The 16011-nt window shown below is 42.2% G+C and overlaps 1 protein-coding gene and 1 non-coding gene across 2 annotated transcripts; one reads left to right on the top strand and one right to left on the bottom strand.

Annotated features, from left to right (window-relative positions):
• Window positions 1–4058: 4058 nt before the first annotated feature.
• On the bottom strand, window positions 4059–12102 carry rpn1 (ribophorin I). Its single transcript, XM_086198624.1, has 10 exons — window positions 11752–12102; window positions 11056–11120; window positions 10175–10481; window positions 9878–10087; window positions 9598–9790; window positions 7999–8098; window positions 7771–7909; window positions 6950–7069; window positions 6590–6835; window positions 4059–4863 (listed from the first exon to the last, which is right to left on the bottom strand). The coding sequence occupies exons 1-10, from the start codon at window positions 11986–11988 to the stop codon at window positions 4681–4683; spliced, it is 1800 nt and encodes a 599-aa protein (XP_086054750.1). The 5' UTR covers window positions 11989–12102; the 3' UTR covers window positions 4059–4680.
• Window positions 12103–12339: 237 nt separating this feature from the next.
• On the top strand, window positions 12340–12412 carry trnaf-gaa (transfer RNA phenylalanine (anticodon GAA)). Its single transcript has one exon. It is a non-coding gene; the product is annotated as a tRNA-Phe (tRNA).
• Window positions 12413–16011: the final 3599 nt, after the last annotated feature.

Here is a 16011-nt window from a genome sequence, read left to right as displayed (position 1 = left end):
AATGTGTGCTATGAGGAACGTGCACCTGAGTGAGTGTGTGTGAAGTGTGAGAGTATTTGTGTGTGAGGTGTGTGTGTATTTGTGTGTGTGTGTGCGTGTGTGTGTGTGTGTGTGTGCGTGTGTGTGTGTGTGCATGCACGCACGCACACAATAATACACTGACAGTGAGGGTGGTGGCTCTGTCTCAGTGATTTATGAGAATGTGCTGTGAAGGGTCTTCTGAGCAGGATATTGTTCCCTGACTGGTGACTACAGCCTATTTGTGTGAGTGTGTGTGTGTGTGTGTGTGTGTGTGTGTGTGTGTGTGTGTGTGTGTGTGTGTGTGTGTTAAAGTGAGAAAGATTAAGAGGGAGAGTGCTGCAGGTGAGCCCTCAATGTAATCAATCACCACCACGTCACGAGGTCTAGGACTTGTGGATTAGCCTTTCAACTGATACATACTTTAACTCCACATTTTTAGCATATTCATTATTTCTGGCAGATGAAGAAAGGAAACACTCTGCATCGTTACAATACTCCAGCACTGGAAGATAATAATCACATTCATGCTTGAGGAGGAACCATGATAGCTCAACCACATGGCCCAAACAGTCCAACACCCTGCACAAACCCCCTCATCTACCTAACACAAACGCATTCACAGTTTGCCACATCAGGATACAGTCCTGCACATGAATTCCGGTTTAAACAGTATTCTGCCTTGCATATGCCAACAGATAAACCGCAGTTCTTCTGTCATTGGTAATCACATCCTGAGCTAGAGGACGGGGCTTGAACTGAAAGACTGAGCGGCCGTATAACAGCGAAACACCAGAAAGACAAAAGACAAGGCTCCATCAATGGTGAAAACACCCATTTGGAAGCAAAGGAATTAAGCAAAGGCACTTTGTCGTACTTACTAAGGTTTTTTTTTCCCTCCAGTCTAAATTCTTGCTTGTGTTGTACATCGCCTTGGACAAAAACATCTGCCAAATGAAATTGTAGAATTGTAGAATTGTAAAAAATATACTGACATAAGCCCCAAGGCAACAGTGAAGAAGTGAGATACACGTTAACAGCATCATGTCTTGAATTTGAAAGACTTCAAGGAAAAAGCCAACTTTTAGAAAAAAATAGACTCATTGTCCATCACTTTTACAGCCAGAAAAGCAGATAGATACCTTTCTCTCTCCTCTGCAATACGGAGCTCCAGACCCCCATCAGATAGCCGGGTACTAGTTAGCTTAGCTGCAATGAATTTGAGCAGTGGGGCAGTAGAGAAAGCTGTCAAAACACCTTTATTCAAAGAAGTCTTTGATATAACTCGGATTGTGCTTAGACTCACTATATTAAAAAAATGATGATGCTATTATTTTCAAGTCAGACACAAACCCGGAATTACTTTCCTGACCAGGTGCAGTGATTTGAGGCAGCAACTCAAACGTAACTTTACAGTTTTCAATTATCCTCACAGCAAATGCTAAATATGACCCTACATATATTAATGCAGGTATGTACTGATTTGAATTAAAGTTTATTTGATGACTCGCTAGTGTTCATTGCAGCTAAGCTAACTAGCCGTCAGCTGTCTGGTGGGGGTCTGGAGCTCTGTAATGTACACAGAGACGAGGGTATTTAGTGGCTCGTCTGGCTCCAGAAATGCCTGTCAATAAGCGAATTTCCCCCAAAAGTTGTTATGGTCCTTCAAGTAGCTTAACCCTTAATGGAATTTAAGGACTCATCATCATCCAAATTTCTGAATTGACATCTTGGCTTCAAGAAAACCCACAAAGTGAAATATGAAATGAAATACAACATTAAATATGCGGTTTACACTCAGACTAGGAACATCCAGTCAGAGATGAGGATTTATCAGAGTTTCTCTACTCTCCATCGTCTTCATGCATCTGATTAACATGAGCTGTTTTACAAAAGCCTTGTATGATAACGTTGCTTAAGAGTTTACACACTAATGATGATTCATCTGATCACTACGCTGATCTCTGAACTCAAGACATCGCCTACTTTGAATGGATTAGAAATCATTATATCTAGAGACGTTTAAATTATAAACTAAGTACTTCTATCTGCGTGAATAAATAGTGACGGCATAACTGAAACAAACCCAAACTGAACGGGTGTTTGCTGTTGAAGTTGCCCTCATTTGAGGTAATGTGTTGTTTAAATTTCAAATCACATTGCAGACAATGCAAAGTCAGTGGCACCTTCACTCTAATCTTCGCAGCTATTTTGAAACTTCAGTTTATCATGACCAAGGTTATATTATACAGTCTATCAGGGGTGAGCAAGCTACAAAATATCTGAAACTCCCTTCAGTATAAGTCGCAAGATATGTGATAAATAGCTTCTTTTTTTTTTGCAAATCGTCAATATTCAGGAGCGAATGTCAAGGATTTTGACTTTTCCTCGTGCCAAAAGTACACTTTCAACACTTTGAGGGTTATAAAGTGATAGAAACATCTTTTTGATGTCCTTAAATTTCAAGTAGAGAGAAACAGCAGTTGTGAGCTCAGCATATTGTTTGAGAGTTGCTGGGGTTGAGATGGATGTGTTCATCGGTTCACTGCTCGCACTGTGAGAATGAGACTCTCCAACCTCTCATTGCTGCAAATACACAGAAAAGTACAAACACACCAACAAAAATGCCATTGTGTGGCCTTTCAGCAGCACTGAGCATCAGTGCGAACAGACATTGTCTCCCCTTTCCCTTACTACAGACTTTCAGAATGATTATTGTATAGCACATACAATATGTTAACATTATCATTGTGAGTGGAAGGGGGCCTGTTGTTGTGGCGCAGGAAATGACCTGCCAGGACCCCCGATGACCTCAGAGGGAAAGCGATGACCTCAGGCTGACCCGTGTGTTTATCCTGGGCTCCGGCAGGTCGGCTCCTCTGCCGACTGGAGAGTTGATAGGTGGGGATAGTTTGAAACAGGGAAGGCAACAATGTGCTGGAAATTCCCTCTGAAGCTTTAAAAAGGGCACAACAAGCTAACATTCTAATTTGAGATTTTATTTTGGTCGAGTGGATTATTGCATTCCTTTTGTCGGTCAAAATAAGTTTTGACGATGATACAACAGGTTCTCTAAAGTTTTACCTTGATCTTTTATTCACGCAATGCATTCTCCTTTAGCTGCGATGGTGTGGACAATGTCACAGAGAACAAGCGCCAATGAAATACTGATCAGACTTTTATGAGGCTTTAATTTGATCTGGTCTTGATATAATTTAAAATTCAAATGTGTTCATGGAACAATTATTTCTCACTGCAAACCGTCCACAACCAAAACACAGCTGCTCTGGATGTTAATGATGGTGTTCAGATAAGGATAGTTTGAAACAGAGAATGCAACGACCTGCGGGAAATTCCCTCTGAAGCTTTTAAAAGGGTACAGCTAACTAATTTCTATTTTGAGATTTTATTTTGGTCGAGTATTGCATTGCACATGTCGGTCAAAATTCAGCATTTTGGACAGAGAATTATAAGCATGAAAACAGTTCACGTAGTCATTCTTGACCTAAGCACCTTTGATGAACCAAGAGTGACGCAAGTGTGACTCCTGAGCCCCATCATGAAGTAAGCATTGTTAAACAAGTAGCTCCTTCACTTGAAGGGATTTCATAGAAATAAGGCTTGTGGTTACCACTTGTGCATTTCAATTCTTTATTTCTGTCTGACAAGTCGCTAAACCAAACTAGAGGTTGTCAGACATTAGAAATATCAGCAAGCTGAACACAGAAGCATTAAGCTAATTTTGGGGTAGCTTAGTGATGGCATGTTAGCTTTGTACGTGATAGCATTTATACAAAAACCATAAAAGTCATATTTGTTTTGATCATCTTGCTTACAAAATATGTAAATTTCACGAAGAGCTTATTTTCTGTTGTAATCCAAAATTTTATGTAAAAATCCTGCTGGCTTGGCTGAGGAATCCCACCGCTATGCTAACCTTCAAGTTATACTACAAAAATAAATCATCCTTTCCGCACTCTCGCTTTCCAGTGTAATTTAACATTTAAAGTGTGGAAACAAACCAAAGACACAACACTCTGTCAGTTTCTCAAAATTTTATTTCATGTACGAGAGCTGTCCATTTCATTGCCCACCTTTAATGTCTTTTCTCACACAACCTAATCTCATGTATTCACGAATCTCAAGGTCAAAACAAAACCACTTAGAAAACTACAAAACATCGAGTAAATACAAAAAAAAAAAAAAATGACACATTTGATTTGGGATGAGTCGGAGCATCACAATTGTTCAAATATAAATGTCCGTCAGGGGCGCATAGAAAAGTAAGTGCAAGAGAGAGAGAAAGAGGAAAATGTAAGTAACCAGCGCCACACGAATACGGCATATGTGAGCAAAGACATGAGACGGAAATCACTTGGGCCCTTCAGCTATTCATCTGAAAACAACTCGCATGAAAGAGAAAAAAAAAGATTTAAACTTTAAAAAAAAAATGAGCAAGAGTGACAAACTCCAGAACAGACAAAAATGCTGTTGTAGAAGCGAGTATGCAGTGAGCTCAAGTTTATCACAAAGCACAAAGGCACATGTGTTTGGATAAACCCATCACTACCACAAGATGAGATGTTACTAGTCCATGTCTGGTGGTCAGCATGTGTGAGCATTGTTGTGTGTGTTTCCATGTGCTATTGTGGCTTGAGTAGTTTAGAGGGCGTCCAGCAGACTGTCAATGCGACTGATGAGCTCCTGTCTCTTGCTGGCCAGAGTCTTGTCGCTCTCGATGTAAGCCTCCTTCTTCACCTTACCAGCCACCAGCCTCTCCGCCTCCTGGCAGGAGCGACACACCAGCTCTTTCACCTGGCCGTCCAGCTTCTGAACCTCCCCGACCTGAAAACACACCCACACACACTGATATGGGTTCCTTTAAAACTTGCACAATCTCCATCTGTCTAAACAGAGGGTTTGCACACTTTGTCAGAATCAATTTCAGTCTAAAACAACACACATCCTATGACCATTCGCGTAGATCAAACGTGCTTGTGTAAACAGGAAGCAGTGTGTCTACTTTGGTCTGCTGCAGAAACAAAAAATACTACTGCAGAAAAGTGAGACCTGGAATTTTTTTTTTTTTGTCAGACAATAAATTGGAAGTGTTACAAAACGTAGCATCACTGTATGTAGAAGGAATGAAGCCAATGCTGCACTGGGTGATAAAATGTTTTTTTGTATGAAGTTACAAAACAAAAACAAAAAACTAAGGTGATCTTAAAGGATGAAGGACAAAAGTTTATATGAAAAGTTTATGTAAACAAAAAACAAAACAAAAAAAAAGCCATGAATGGTTTCCACCTCCAAAAAATATTCAGATTGTAAAAACGTGCGTGCTCACCTGCCAGCAATTTCACTTCATGAATAACAGTCTACCTGAAAATTTGCACATGTGCAGTCAGACTCACATCCCGCCCTGGCCACGCCCACATTTAACCATAAATGATCGGTGTAACCAGCTCACAGATGCTGAATTAACGACACCAGCTGGCTGATCAGCGGTTCCTTTTTTAAATGAGTGTCACTGCAGTATCACGTTTTTATCACAATCAAACTGATGACGTCACACTGGAACAACATGATGTCATCAGTCAGCGTCATCAGAACGATGCACAGGCGACGACAATTCAAAATAAACTTAAGCTTCGTCAAGGTAAACCTGGCCGTGTTATGGTTTTATTCTGTAGGTCTGACACAGAGGATGGGTCGGGTCATTAACCATGTGAGAACTTGACAGGTTTTGCCAATGTCCCAATCCATGATGAAGATGAGCCAGACGAAGGTGATGGAAGCGTTGGTGCTGCAATGGTCCTTAGTGATGCGGACAGCATGAGATTTTGACGATGATACAACAGCTGGTTCTCTAAAGTTTTACTGTGATCTTTGATTCAAACAACATTCTCCCCTTTGCTCTGATGGTGGACAATGTCACAGAGAACAAGCGCCGATGAAATACCGAGCAGACTTTTATGAGGCTTTAATTTGATCTGGTCTTGATATAATTTAAAATTCAAAATGTGTTCATGGGACAATTATTTCTCACTGCAAACCGTCCACAACTAAAACACAGCTGCTTTGGATGTTGATGATGGTGTTGAGATAATCTGGACTCAAACCGCCACCTCATCATCTAGGTCATCGTATGCATGGTTCAAAGCGTACATACTGGTGTGCACATTCCCCAGCCACGTTAGTTTTTCTGAAGAGCAACTGTTGCATGGGAAGTGACGTTCGCCAGTTTCAGGCACCATTTTATAAATGAGACTCCTGATTATTTGTGCACAAAATCCATCGTTCTGACAGTTCAAGGCACTGGAATTAAATTAAAAATCCTTCAGCTAGCACTCTGATTCCAATGAATCTTCATCAGGGTTTTATACTCAGTAGAACACACATACTACATTAAAGTCATGGTGTAAAAACAAAAGTATTTTCATATAAATATTAGAAAATCACAGAAAAAAAGGGAAAATCATCATTATGTTTAGCAATTAGATATGGTGGCACATGATTTTTGACAGCCACATTAAACCTTCCCTCCAGTGCAACACATTGTCTCACCCACCTTATCAGCCAGGTCAGAACCTTCAGCTTTGAGGCGAGCCTGCAGCGAACTGATGTCGTTGGTGAGAGTGCGGTGGTCAGCCTCCAGGGTCTTCCGGCCACTGTTTAGGGCCCCCGTGTCTCGAGACTGCTTGTAGCGGTTGACCACCTCGTCCATGTGTCGGTACAGACCCAGACGCTTGTTGACCAGAGTCAACACCTGCTCTGTAATAGAAGCCACCTTCATACGCACCTCCGCTGCAGGGTCCTGAAGCAAAGATTAAAAAAAAAACAAAAACGATTCATTCAAGCGATGTGAAATAAATGGAGAGAGAACTGTAACTGCAGGTGAGCGTCAGGGAACGTGCAAGTCTTGACGCACCTTCGTGATAGCGAAGTCCAGGCGAACATAGATAATGACAGTGAAGAAGAGGATGTAGAAGGCCCCGACAACCAAGAGAGGCTCCTGCAGCATTAGAATCTTGTTGAAGTTGTAATGAACCTAGAAAACAGTACATTCATTAATCACTCACTCAAGTCACTTATCTAGCAAAAATCTACCAGTGACAACCATGTTCCAGGTAATTTTTGAACTTGTATGACACAATTCAAAAAAGGGGTTGAAAAGGGGGTTGTAAAATCAAACCACTTCATCTGAGCACATGTTGATAAAGTGGCCTTCAGGTGGTGCAAGAGGAAAGCTGGAGAATTAGCTCATTACTAGATTTGCATCCAATGAAAATGATTTAACTTTTATGTCCCTCCCCCAATCTGCCATGTGATGCACTGCAGCCTCACTGTGAAAGAAGTGGCTGGTAAGAGCAGCACATCACAACCCCCTCAAATGACTCTTTTCACAACAGCAGTATGATCTATTTTATCTAATAACATATGGCAGGGCTTAGAGGAGCTGCTCGAATAAATTAGAAAAATTCAAGACAGAGGGGGGCAAACCAGAAGTAGTTGGCCTCGCCCCTGCTCCATAACAACGGTTTCAGCTGATGGATATGATGATAGAAAGCTAGCTAGAGGTAGCCAGTTCAGCCGACATATGCACATGCAGTGCAATTGGCTAATGTAAACACCAATCACTTACTTCATGTGTTTACTGGATCCACATTGATTATGAAAATAAAAACTTTCTGGGTGACTCTATAAATCTAGCTAGCCAAACTCCCTGCCCTTGTCCAAGATTTGTCTTACCACAACATCCTGAATGTGCTGCTCCACCAGGTTGTTCTTGGTGGCAACCAGCACCGGTCGGCCAAAAGTATCCAGGTACGTGTAGTGCAGTTGGTTTGGCATGCGGTCAATCCTGTAAGGTGTATCCATGTGGATGTTTCTGATGGAAGCAGACAGAGGAGACCAGAAGGAATCAGCACCATGTTGTGTAACGCTGCACTTGGCACTAAAGTAGTTCCACACACTGACCTGGCTCCCTCTGGCAGGATGATCTTCACCGTCATGGAGTCAATGACCTGGTCGTCATACACATGGTCAACAAGTCGCATCTTGAGGGCGTATTGGTCCCCTAAAGCATAGATGTGTGATGCGTTAGGAACAGTTACAGACAGGGACAATGCAATAGGATGGAAAAGGAAAGAAGTACAGCATCCCCAAGCACAAAACATCAAACTCTTATTTGATAACTAAGAGGGCAATAATAGAAAAAAAAGATGGTACAAAATGTTCCCTCAGTAAGATGATTCATCATTTTACCCTCTAGACTTTTTTATGCAACAGCTTTTCTATATGCCCACAAATTATGAAATTGTGCACATTTCCGGAAAGCATGTGTTCAATTTTCCTGAGCCAGTTTAATACTGATGTTATCCATGGAATATAATTAAAGTACACTTTCTTGAGAATAATTAGCTCGATAACTTGTGGAATAAAGATAGCTCACCTAGGGAGGATTGTAATTTAAGTCTAATGGACAGATTGGTCTCAAAATGTGGTTTCAGGTAAAATCTATCATTTAGTTAATTGTGCAGTGCACAGAGCAGAGATGAATTAGAAGTATGCCTTCAGGAGGTGCGCAGCTCCCAGAACCCTGTCAGTGGAATTTAGTTCACTCTAAATGTGTGAGGCGGGGAGTTAAGGAGTGAGCCAGACATCGCCGCGTCCACCAAACAATTTAAAAGCTGCTTTGAGACATGCGCTGAACTTGCTGCATTCAAGAGAAGTCTGAAGTCTAAAAGAATGAGCTCCAAGTTGATAAAATGAATGAATGGTGTCAAATCAAAAACCCTGGTGTCCTTTTCAAGCTATGACTGCTCCTTCTCTTCTTCTGGATGTCCGGTGTGGCAGCCTCCCTCCTTAATGTAATTGAATTGTTTTGTTTTTTGACAAAATTGGATGTTTCCTTATGCACTATGTGACATACATTTATGTGCCTCTGATTACAGCAATTTCAGTAATTAGCTAATGTGAAAGTTTTTTTTCTTCCCTCCAAGTTCACCTGCAGCATGAATGCAGTTATGACCCAAGTTGGAAAACTGTTTGGAGGTACAACGTCCGTTGTCTTGAATGCAGCATTATCTGGACTTAACAGGACAAGCAGTATGTGAGGGCGCATAACTGTGACATCAAACAGATTTGACCACTGTAATTTATGGGTGCATACAGATTAACTGTAACACCCTCATGGTAGAAGTTATGCAAATGCATCAAATTATAGGTAAAACCCTGATGGATGAGTCACCTTCTCCTGTTGAGACCACCCATAGCTTGTGAGCTCTACAGGAATGTCTGGATCTCCTCCTGTCTATAACATCTATCTATCGTCATCAACTATGAGAATTATTATTATTAACAGTATCAATTATTAAGCAGCAGAAGCACTCAGTTCGAATTTGTCGATTACTTTCTGATTTCTCAGAACAGTTCTAGACACTGCAAGACTCACCAGGCTAGAATCACAGGTGCATAAAGGGACTCTGATTTCTTTCACCCATATTTCTATTTGTTCTGAATATGAATGTCTGGTCATATGTTTGGATTAGTTGGCCTAAGCAGCACCAGACTCACCCAGGGTGTAGAGGTACTCATAGCTGGGCAGGTTATACCCAATGATGTAGTGGGTCTTCCAGCCCCCAAACAACGGGAAGCGAGGCCTCACCTCCACCTCTACAGAGTCATCTAGAACCTGCAGGTGGGAGGTGGAGATGTTCCCAATCTCATCCCGGTAGTAGACGTCTTGCGCTGAGGCAGGAAGGATAGTCTAATGAGGCAGGAGAGATAGAAATATAATCAGCCAAAAGTGAGAACAAGCTAAAAAACAGTTGTACTCTACTTGAGCATGTGGAACCTTGAAGGACTTGACAGATGAGATGCCGCTATCTGACTGACGCTGATAATCATAACGTGAAAAAGGTCCCTTCAGTATGGCTCCTGTGTGCCTCAAGTCGATGGTCTCCTCCACAGCAATGTTGCCCCAGTGGGACACCTCGATGATGCGAGTGATGCTACTGATGGTGAGGAACGGCGTGTTGTTTTCGTAGTGGATTTTCATAGTATCCTGAATAATGGACAACATCAATAGTAGGGTTGTTTAACAACTGTTGGACAGCTTCTTCCATACATTATCAAATCCAGTCAGTTTTACCTCACTGAAGGGAGCAACATCACGGAACGGTCCATACTCAATGACCTCGTCATTCTTGCTGGGGTTGCCCAGCTTGGTGTAGCTCTCCACAGTCTTGGATGCCAGGCGGACACGTGTGGACTGACTGCGGGTGGGGTATGGGGAGTACCAGTAGTGGTTGCCCTGGAATACCACCAACTGGCGCTCCGCCTGGGTGATGTGGGTGGGGAAAGGCTTCAGCACATGGCTTAGCGTCATCTCCACCTTGGCTTTGAGCTGAGCACCTGCTGCTAAACTGGAGGGCAGCTGCACCTTGTAAAACTCCCCACTACAAGTGAGCACATGAGACATGAGTAGAGGATGAAATGCCAGTTTTTCTGGATCAAAAACTATTCTAAGCTGATTGATTGCTTTATTTTCTCGAGTGCATCGTCCAGTAAATCTAGAAAGTTAATCCAGTTGCTAGTTTTTGGCTGAGTTTATGGCTGGGTAAAGAAGACAGGGTTTACACTGAAAGATGCACTTTAGAGTTTGTTAGTTTTTCGGACAGTTTGTTGCTCTAGCAGTAGTTAGCTGTCAGTCGCCATAAGCTTCGAGCTAAGTATGTGCGGCTAGCTTTTACAGCAGTCACAAAAATGAGTGATGCAATGGTGGAAAAAAAAATATCTTGGTGGCAATTTGTGAGAGCTTGAAAGGCAAAACACACTTTATGGTTGAAGTATCACCTTAGCAGCAATCTGTATTTGCAAAGATTTATGCAGCTCACAGGAATGTCACTCCAACACATCCGATTGTACTCATTCAATCAGAAACCACTCAAATGACACAATTCAAAGACACCAAATTGTGCTGTGTGTTGTCAGTGATGTGACAAGTTAGATGTCAGAGGGCGGCTTGCCCACCTTTGGCCCTGAATTGTTGTCTGCTGGAGGTCAAGTGTGCCATCCTCCTCTTCGTCTCCTTTCACCTGGGAAAAAATGAGTACTTGAGCTTTTCGAAATGACTCAGTTTTAGGCAAAACACTTAAAGATTGACAGGTTTAATTAGAAAGTATGCCTTTATATCTTATGGTTCTGTGCAAAACAAGGCAGTGGAGCATCTACTCTGACAGCAGAAAGGGGCAGGCTTCTGCGCAGTCACACGCGGAAGTGAGCTGCTCAGCGCATACGTGTCATTCAGCCAGAGCGTGCACTGCTACGGAAGTTAACAACCTCTCGTGCACTGCAACATGAATTCACCAAAGCTCCAAATAGTTCAAAACAATGCACATCAAGAGATGTTAGTGCACTGCAGTTAGTAGTGCACATCTCAGAACGGAAAGCCACAGCTCAGTTTTGCAGCCTGCAGAGCTAACTGAGCACACTGAATCACAAAGCAGAGCTAGCTTCATTCATTCACTGAATACACAATAAGTTGGCGCTATAGCATGGCATTCATATGTCCATTCGACAACGTTATACTTCTCTCAGTTTCACGTGAGTAGACGCAAAACCAGAAGGCAAAGTTTTACAGAGGGACAGTTCGCATGGTGTGCGGTGGCTAACAAGCTAAAGCTATCTAGACGTTACGGTCTCATTCCGATGCGACTTCGTCCTCACCGAGGCTCCGATGTAAGCCAAGTGCCGAGCCAGGTCCGAGTCCACAGCTAATATGAAGCTGTGGACAGCAGTGCGTCCCTGGTTGGACAGCACAATCTCCGCTGTTATCTTAGCCAGATGAGTGCTCAAGTCCACTGTCCTCTTCACGTCTTCGTTCACTAAACCGTCCGCCGACGCGTGTGAGCTCAGAGCAGCCAAAAGCAGCAGGCACGCCCCGATGACTGAGCTTGGAGACATGGTTTGAACAGAACTGGAGCTGAAATACTGGGGGAAACTAGGATTATTGGGGGGACTGTAGAGCAGCAAAGAAAGGCCGCCGCGCCGCTCTACATCAGAAAGGATGACGCTTCATTCAGTAGAACGTGATGACGTCAGGACACGCTCTTTACACAAGATTCAGCGTCTGACGTAACAGTGACAGTGCAAAGGAAAGACTACGCGGGCTTTTTAATAATAAAAGTGGGGTTACTTCTGTATGTTGGTTCATGGTGGTGTCTGTATTATGGCCTGTTACAATAAAATTGATAGAGTAAATACCATCGCCGAGGAACAAATTTGTAATATGACCATATACAGACATGCTATACAGCCGAAATAGCTCAGTTGGGAGAGCGTTAGACTGAAGATCTAAAGGTCCCTGGTTCGATCCCGGGTTTCGGCATTTTAAAAAGACACCGTGCTTATAGTACTACAAATGATCAATAATTATGACAAACTCATACTCGTAATGATGTTGCTGAAATAAACAGCAGGATATTTGATTTTGATTTTTGGGGTCCTTACTTTAAACTCATATTTGCTGATGTCACAGAAGATCAGAGCAATCCATCCAGTTCAGTTCAATCAAGCCATCACAATGTTTAATCACCTAGCATCTCCCAGTGGTGAGTGAACATCAGCCAGTTGCTTGGTCTTCTATCCAGAAGAGGACAGCTATGTTTAAGTGGATCCAAAAAAAAATTATATAATTTTTGTTTTATTTCAGAAAGTGAAAATTATATTATATATGATTGTAGTATTATATTCTTGACTCATTACATGTAAACTAAAGTTTTCAAGCATTTTTTAAATTCTAATTATTACATTTATAGCCCGTAGCTTAATAAACAGAAACAACAGTTGTTGAATGGACATATGAATGGCAAAATATTTGAATATTTCATTTTGAGTTCCCATCTATCACTATTTATGCAGTGCCCTCTATCAGATTGGCAATCAGTATTTTATTTCTCTTTAATAATTCAGTATTTGAAATCAGTCCTTATTTCAGTCCTGATAATGCTCTGGTACTCTGACAGGCTTCCAAAGCATCATATTTTCACAGGAGTGACCTCTGCCTTTCTTGTTAGAGAAAGTGGAAGAGTGCAAGAATTTGGAGAAGACACTGCCAGCTCAACACTTGGGATAGATTCCTGTCCCACATGATATAAGAACCTTGATGTGATGTCTTTGGGAGGAAGTCTCCCTTTGTTTTAACAGGTGCCCAGGATTCCTCCAGTTCACATGTCCTGTGTGACTTTTTACAATGTATCATCTCAGCTGGTCATGTTCCTGAAGCAGAATGGCTGCTTGTCACTTAGTGTCCTGTCTTATCCTCACATTTTCACTTTCGATGTTAGACAGTGTCTCAGTTCCTAATTTCTGTCTGTTGTCTAATCATTAGTTGACTCTTGGTATGCAGATAAAGTGCTGGCTGTAACAATGTCTTTGTCAGTGGTAACTTTGCCTTGAGTCTCCTCTACAATTTGAGTTTTATGAATTTTATTCATTATTTAATGATTGATTTAAGTATTTGTGAATTATATCTCAATTAATGACTTTTTAAGTATTATTTCATAAATCTTACTTGTGCTTTTTCTGTACCTTCTGGGCTTCCACAGTTCATCCCCACCACCCCACAAGATCAGAAGGCATTTAATACTGTATGTCTTAATGTCTTCTGCACTTGCAAATGTACCATAATAATAATCATAATAATCATAATAATAATGGGTCATGGGGGGGGGCTGGATCCTATCCCAGCGGATACGGGCAAGAGGTGGGGTTCACCCTGGACAGGTCACCAGTCCATCACAGGGCCAATACATAGAGACAGACAACCATTCACACTCACAGCCACACCTACCCATACCAATTGCATGTCTTTGGACAGTTTGGAAGAAGCCGGAGTACCTGGAGAGAACCCGTGCCCAAGCAGGGACTCAAACTCAAAACCTTCTTGCCGTGAGGCGACAGTGCTAACACTGTGCCACCTAATAATCATAATCATAAGCATAAGCATAAGCATAAGCATAAGCATAAGCATAAGCATAAGCATAAGCAAAAGCAAAAGCAGCTGTTTAAACAACAGATAGTTTTACTAGTTTTAGGGCTAGTGGGATATTCAAAATTCACACCTGATGGTTGTGCAGATACAGGGTTAGACCAGAGCCCAGTTTATGCTCCTGTTACAGGGTTAAAGAAGGAGCATCGCCTAACTTCCACATCTCGCAGTGATGTTGATGCCATTCATCACCTCACAGACGTAACCAGACAGTTAAGTGTATATAAGTATATGTAATACCTGATAAAGTACTTCAGACGTTCAGAGGTTGACACAAAACCCTGTCCAGGACTAGACTGACCTGACAAATCCTCACTTCAGTAAAACAAGAGATTCCTGTGTGTTAACAAGCAGAGGAAATCATGAGACACGTATGGGCAAGGCCAGAGATGTGAAGATTGCCTAGCATATTGATCCTAAACTTGATGTTAAAAAGAATCTTGAACTGATATGTGGTTCTGATGATTACTAGAGAGAATGGAGGACTTGTAGCAGAACAGTTGGTGCTGCACAGCTGAAGAGCCAAATCAGCTCTGTGCAGCCCAGACCACCATCATCAAGCCTAGCAGCATATGAGCAGTGTCATGCTCTAAGCCCCTCATCCTCCCTCCTCCATGTGCAGTGCCACACTCCAAGTCCATTATCCTCTTCCTCCTCTCTCCAAGCACAGTGTCATGTGTGTCACCCTCCATGCCCCTCTCCAGCACCTGTCTCAGTTCAGGGTGGTCCCCAACATGCTCAAAGCCAAGCCTCTGTACCAGTTGTGGCACAAAATTTCCAACAGTCAGAGGAGAGACTTCTTACTCGTGTGGTTGACACATTTCAGTATATGATGGAGAAAATGCAGCTGCCCAACACCTCCCATCTAGTTCGAGGTCAGAGGTTCCAGAGTCCCCCTCGTGTGCGACATACCAGAGAAGCAGGCTGTATAGTTTGTAATGACTTGAGCCACACCACTGTTTCACGCTGGATGTCTTAGAGAATGGATTTTGCCTGCCTTCTCCCAGGCCACAAATCTGTGTTCTTATTCTGACTGAAATTTTAATCAGATAGCCTATGCCCCTTTCGGGTCTGAGAATTTTCTGTTTTGATAGGATGTTCAGCTGTTTCCATTTTAAACTGTTATGAGCCTGCGCTGCACTATTTGTCAGGGTCTTGTGGGGGGTGTGAGGCGCTCTTGTCAGTTGTTGGGTCAAGGGATAACTACTGCTCTTATACCACTTCATCCTGATGGGAATACTTGTTTGTTGGTTTTCTTGTCAATGACCGCCTGTAATTTGTGAATTTAAACTGTTTTCTACATGTATACTGTATAGTGGGTGCTCATATTTGATAAAATTCTGTGAAGGGTGGGTGTGCGGTGGTCTTCCTCCTTTGTATGCTATCAACACACCCATTACATAGCTCATCCAATACAGTTTGACAATGCCTGGTACTTTGCTTTGCTTGCCTGGCTATTCTGTGCCTCCTGGACTGCTGTCCTCACTAGTTACAACTCAGCATCCTCTGTTCTGACTTATTTGAACTCCAGTAGTTTTTTTTCTCTGATACAATGAATGGGTGAGTTGTGAGTTTACCTTCGGCGCATCATCAATGAGTTTTTCCTGGTGCTCTTGTAAGTATGTTCTGCTCAAGACATCAACTATATTCTAAGCATCTCTTTAAACTTCACCTCAAGACTCCCATGAGAATTCTCTGTAATCTGGCTGGAACACTGATGAATGAGTTTTTAAATGTCACTTCCAGCCGCTGCTGATTACTCTTTGCTTGCAGTTATCTTCTATACAAATACTAATGAAACCTTTGGCAGCCATTAACAATCGCAAGCAACTCTTTTATTATTAGGGTATAACATTTCTGTCATTTAGTGCCCTAGAGCCGGATGCTACTAGCCATCCATCTTGAAGGAATAAAACCCGTTCTTGACATCAGATTCT

The sequence above is a fragment of the Aulostomus chinensis genome, chromosome 3 (assembly GCF_037954235.1).
Source record: "Aulostomus chinensis isolate RoL2024-O1b breed Wild chromosome 3, RoL_Achi_v1.0, whole genome shotgun sequence".
NCBI lineage: Eukaryota > Metazoa > Chordata > Actinopteri > Syngnathiformes > Aulostomidae > Aulostomus > Aulostomus chinensis.
Note: the sequence above shows the minus strand (reverse complement) of the source record. Positions and strands in the feature narration are given on the sequence as shown.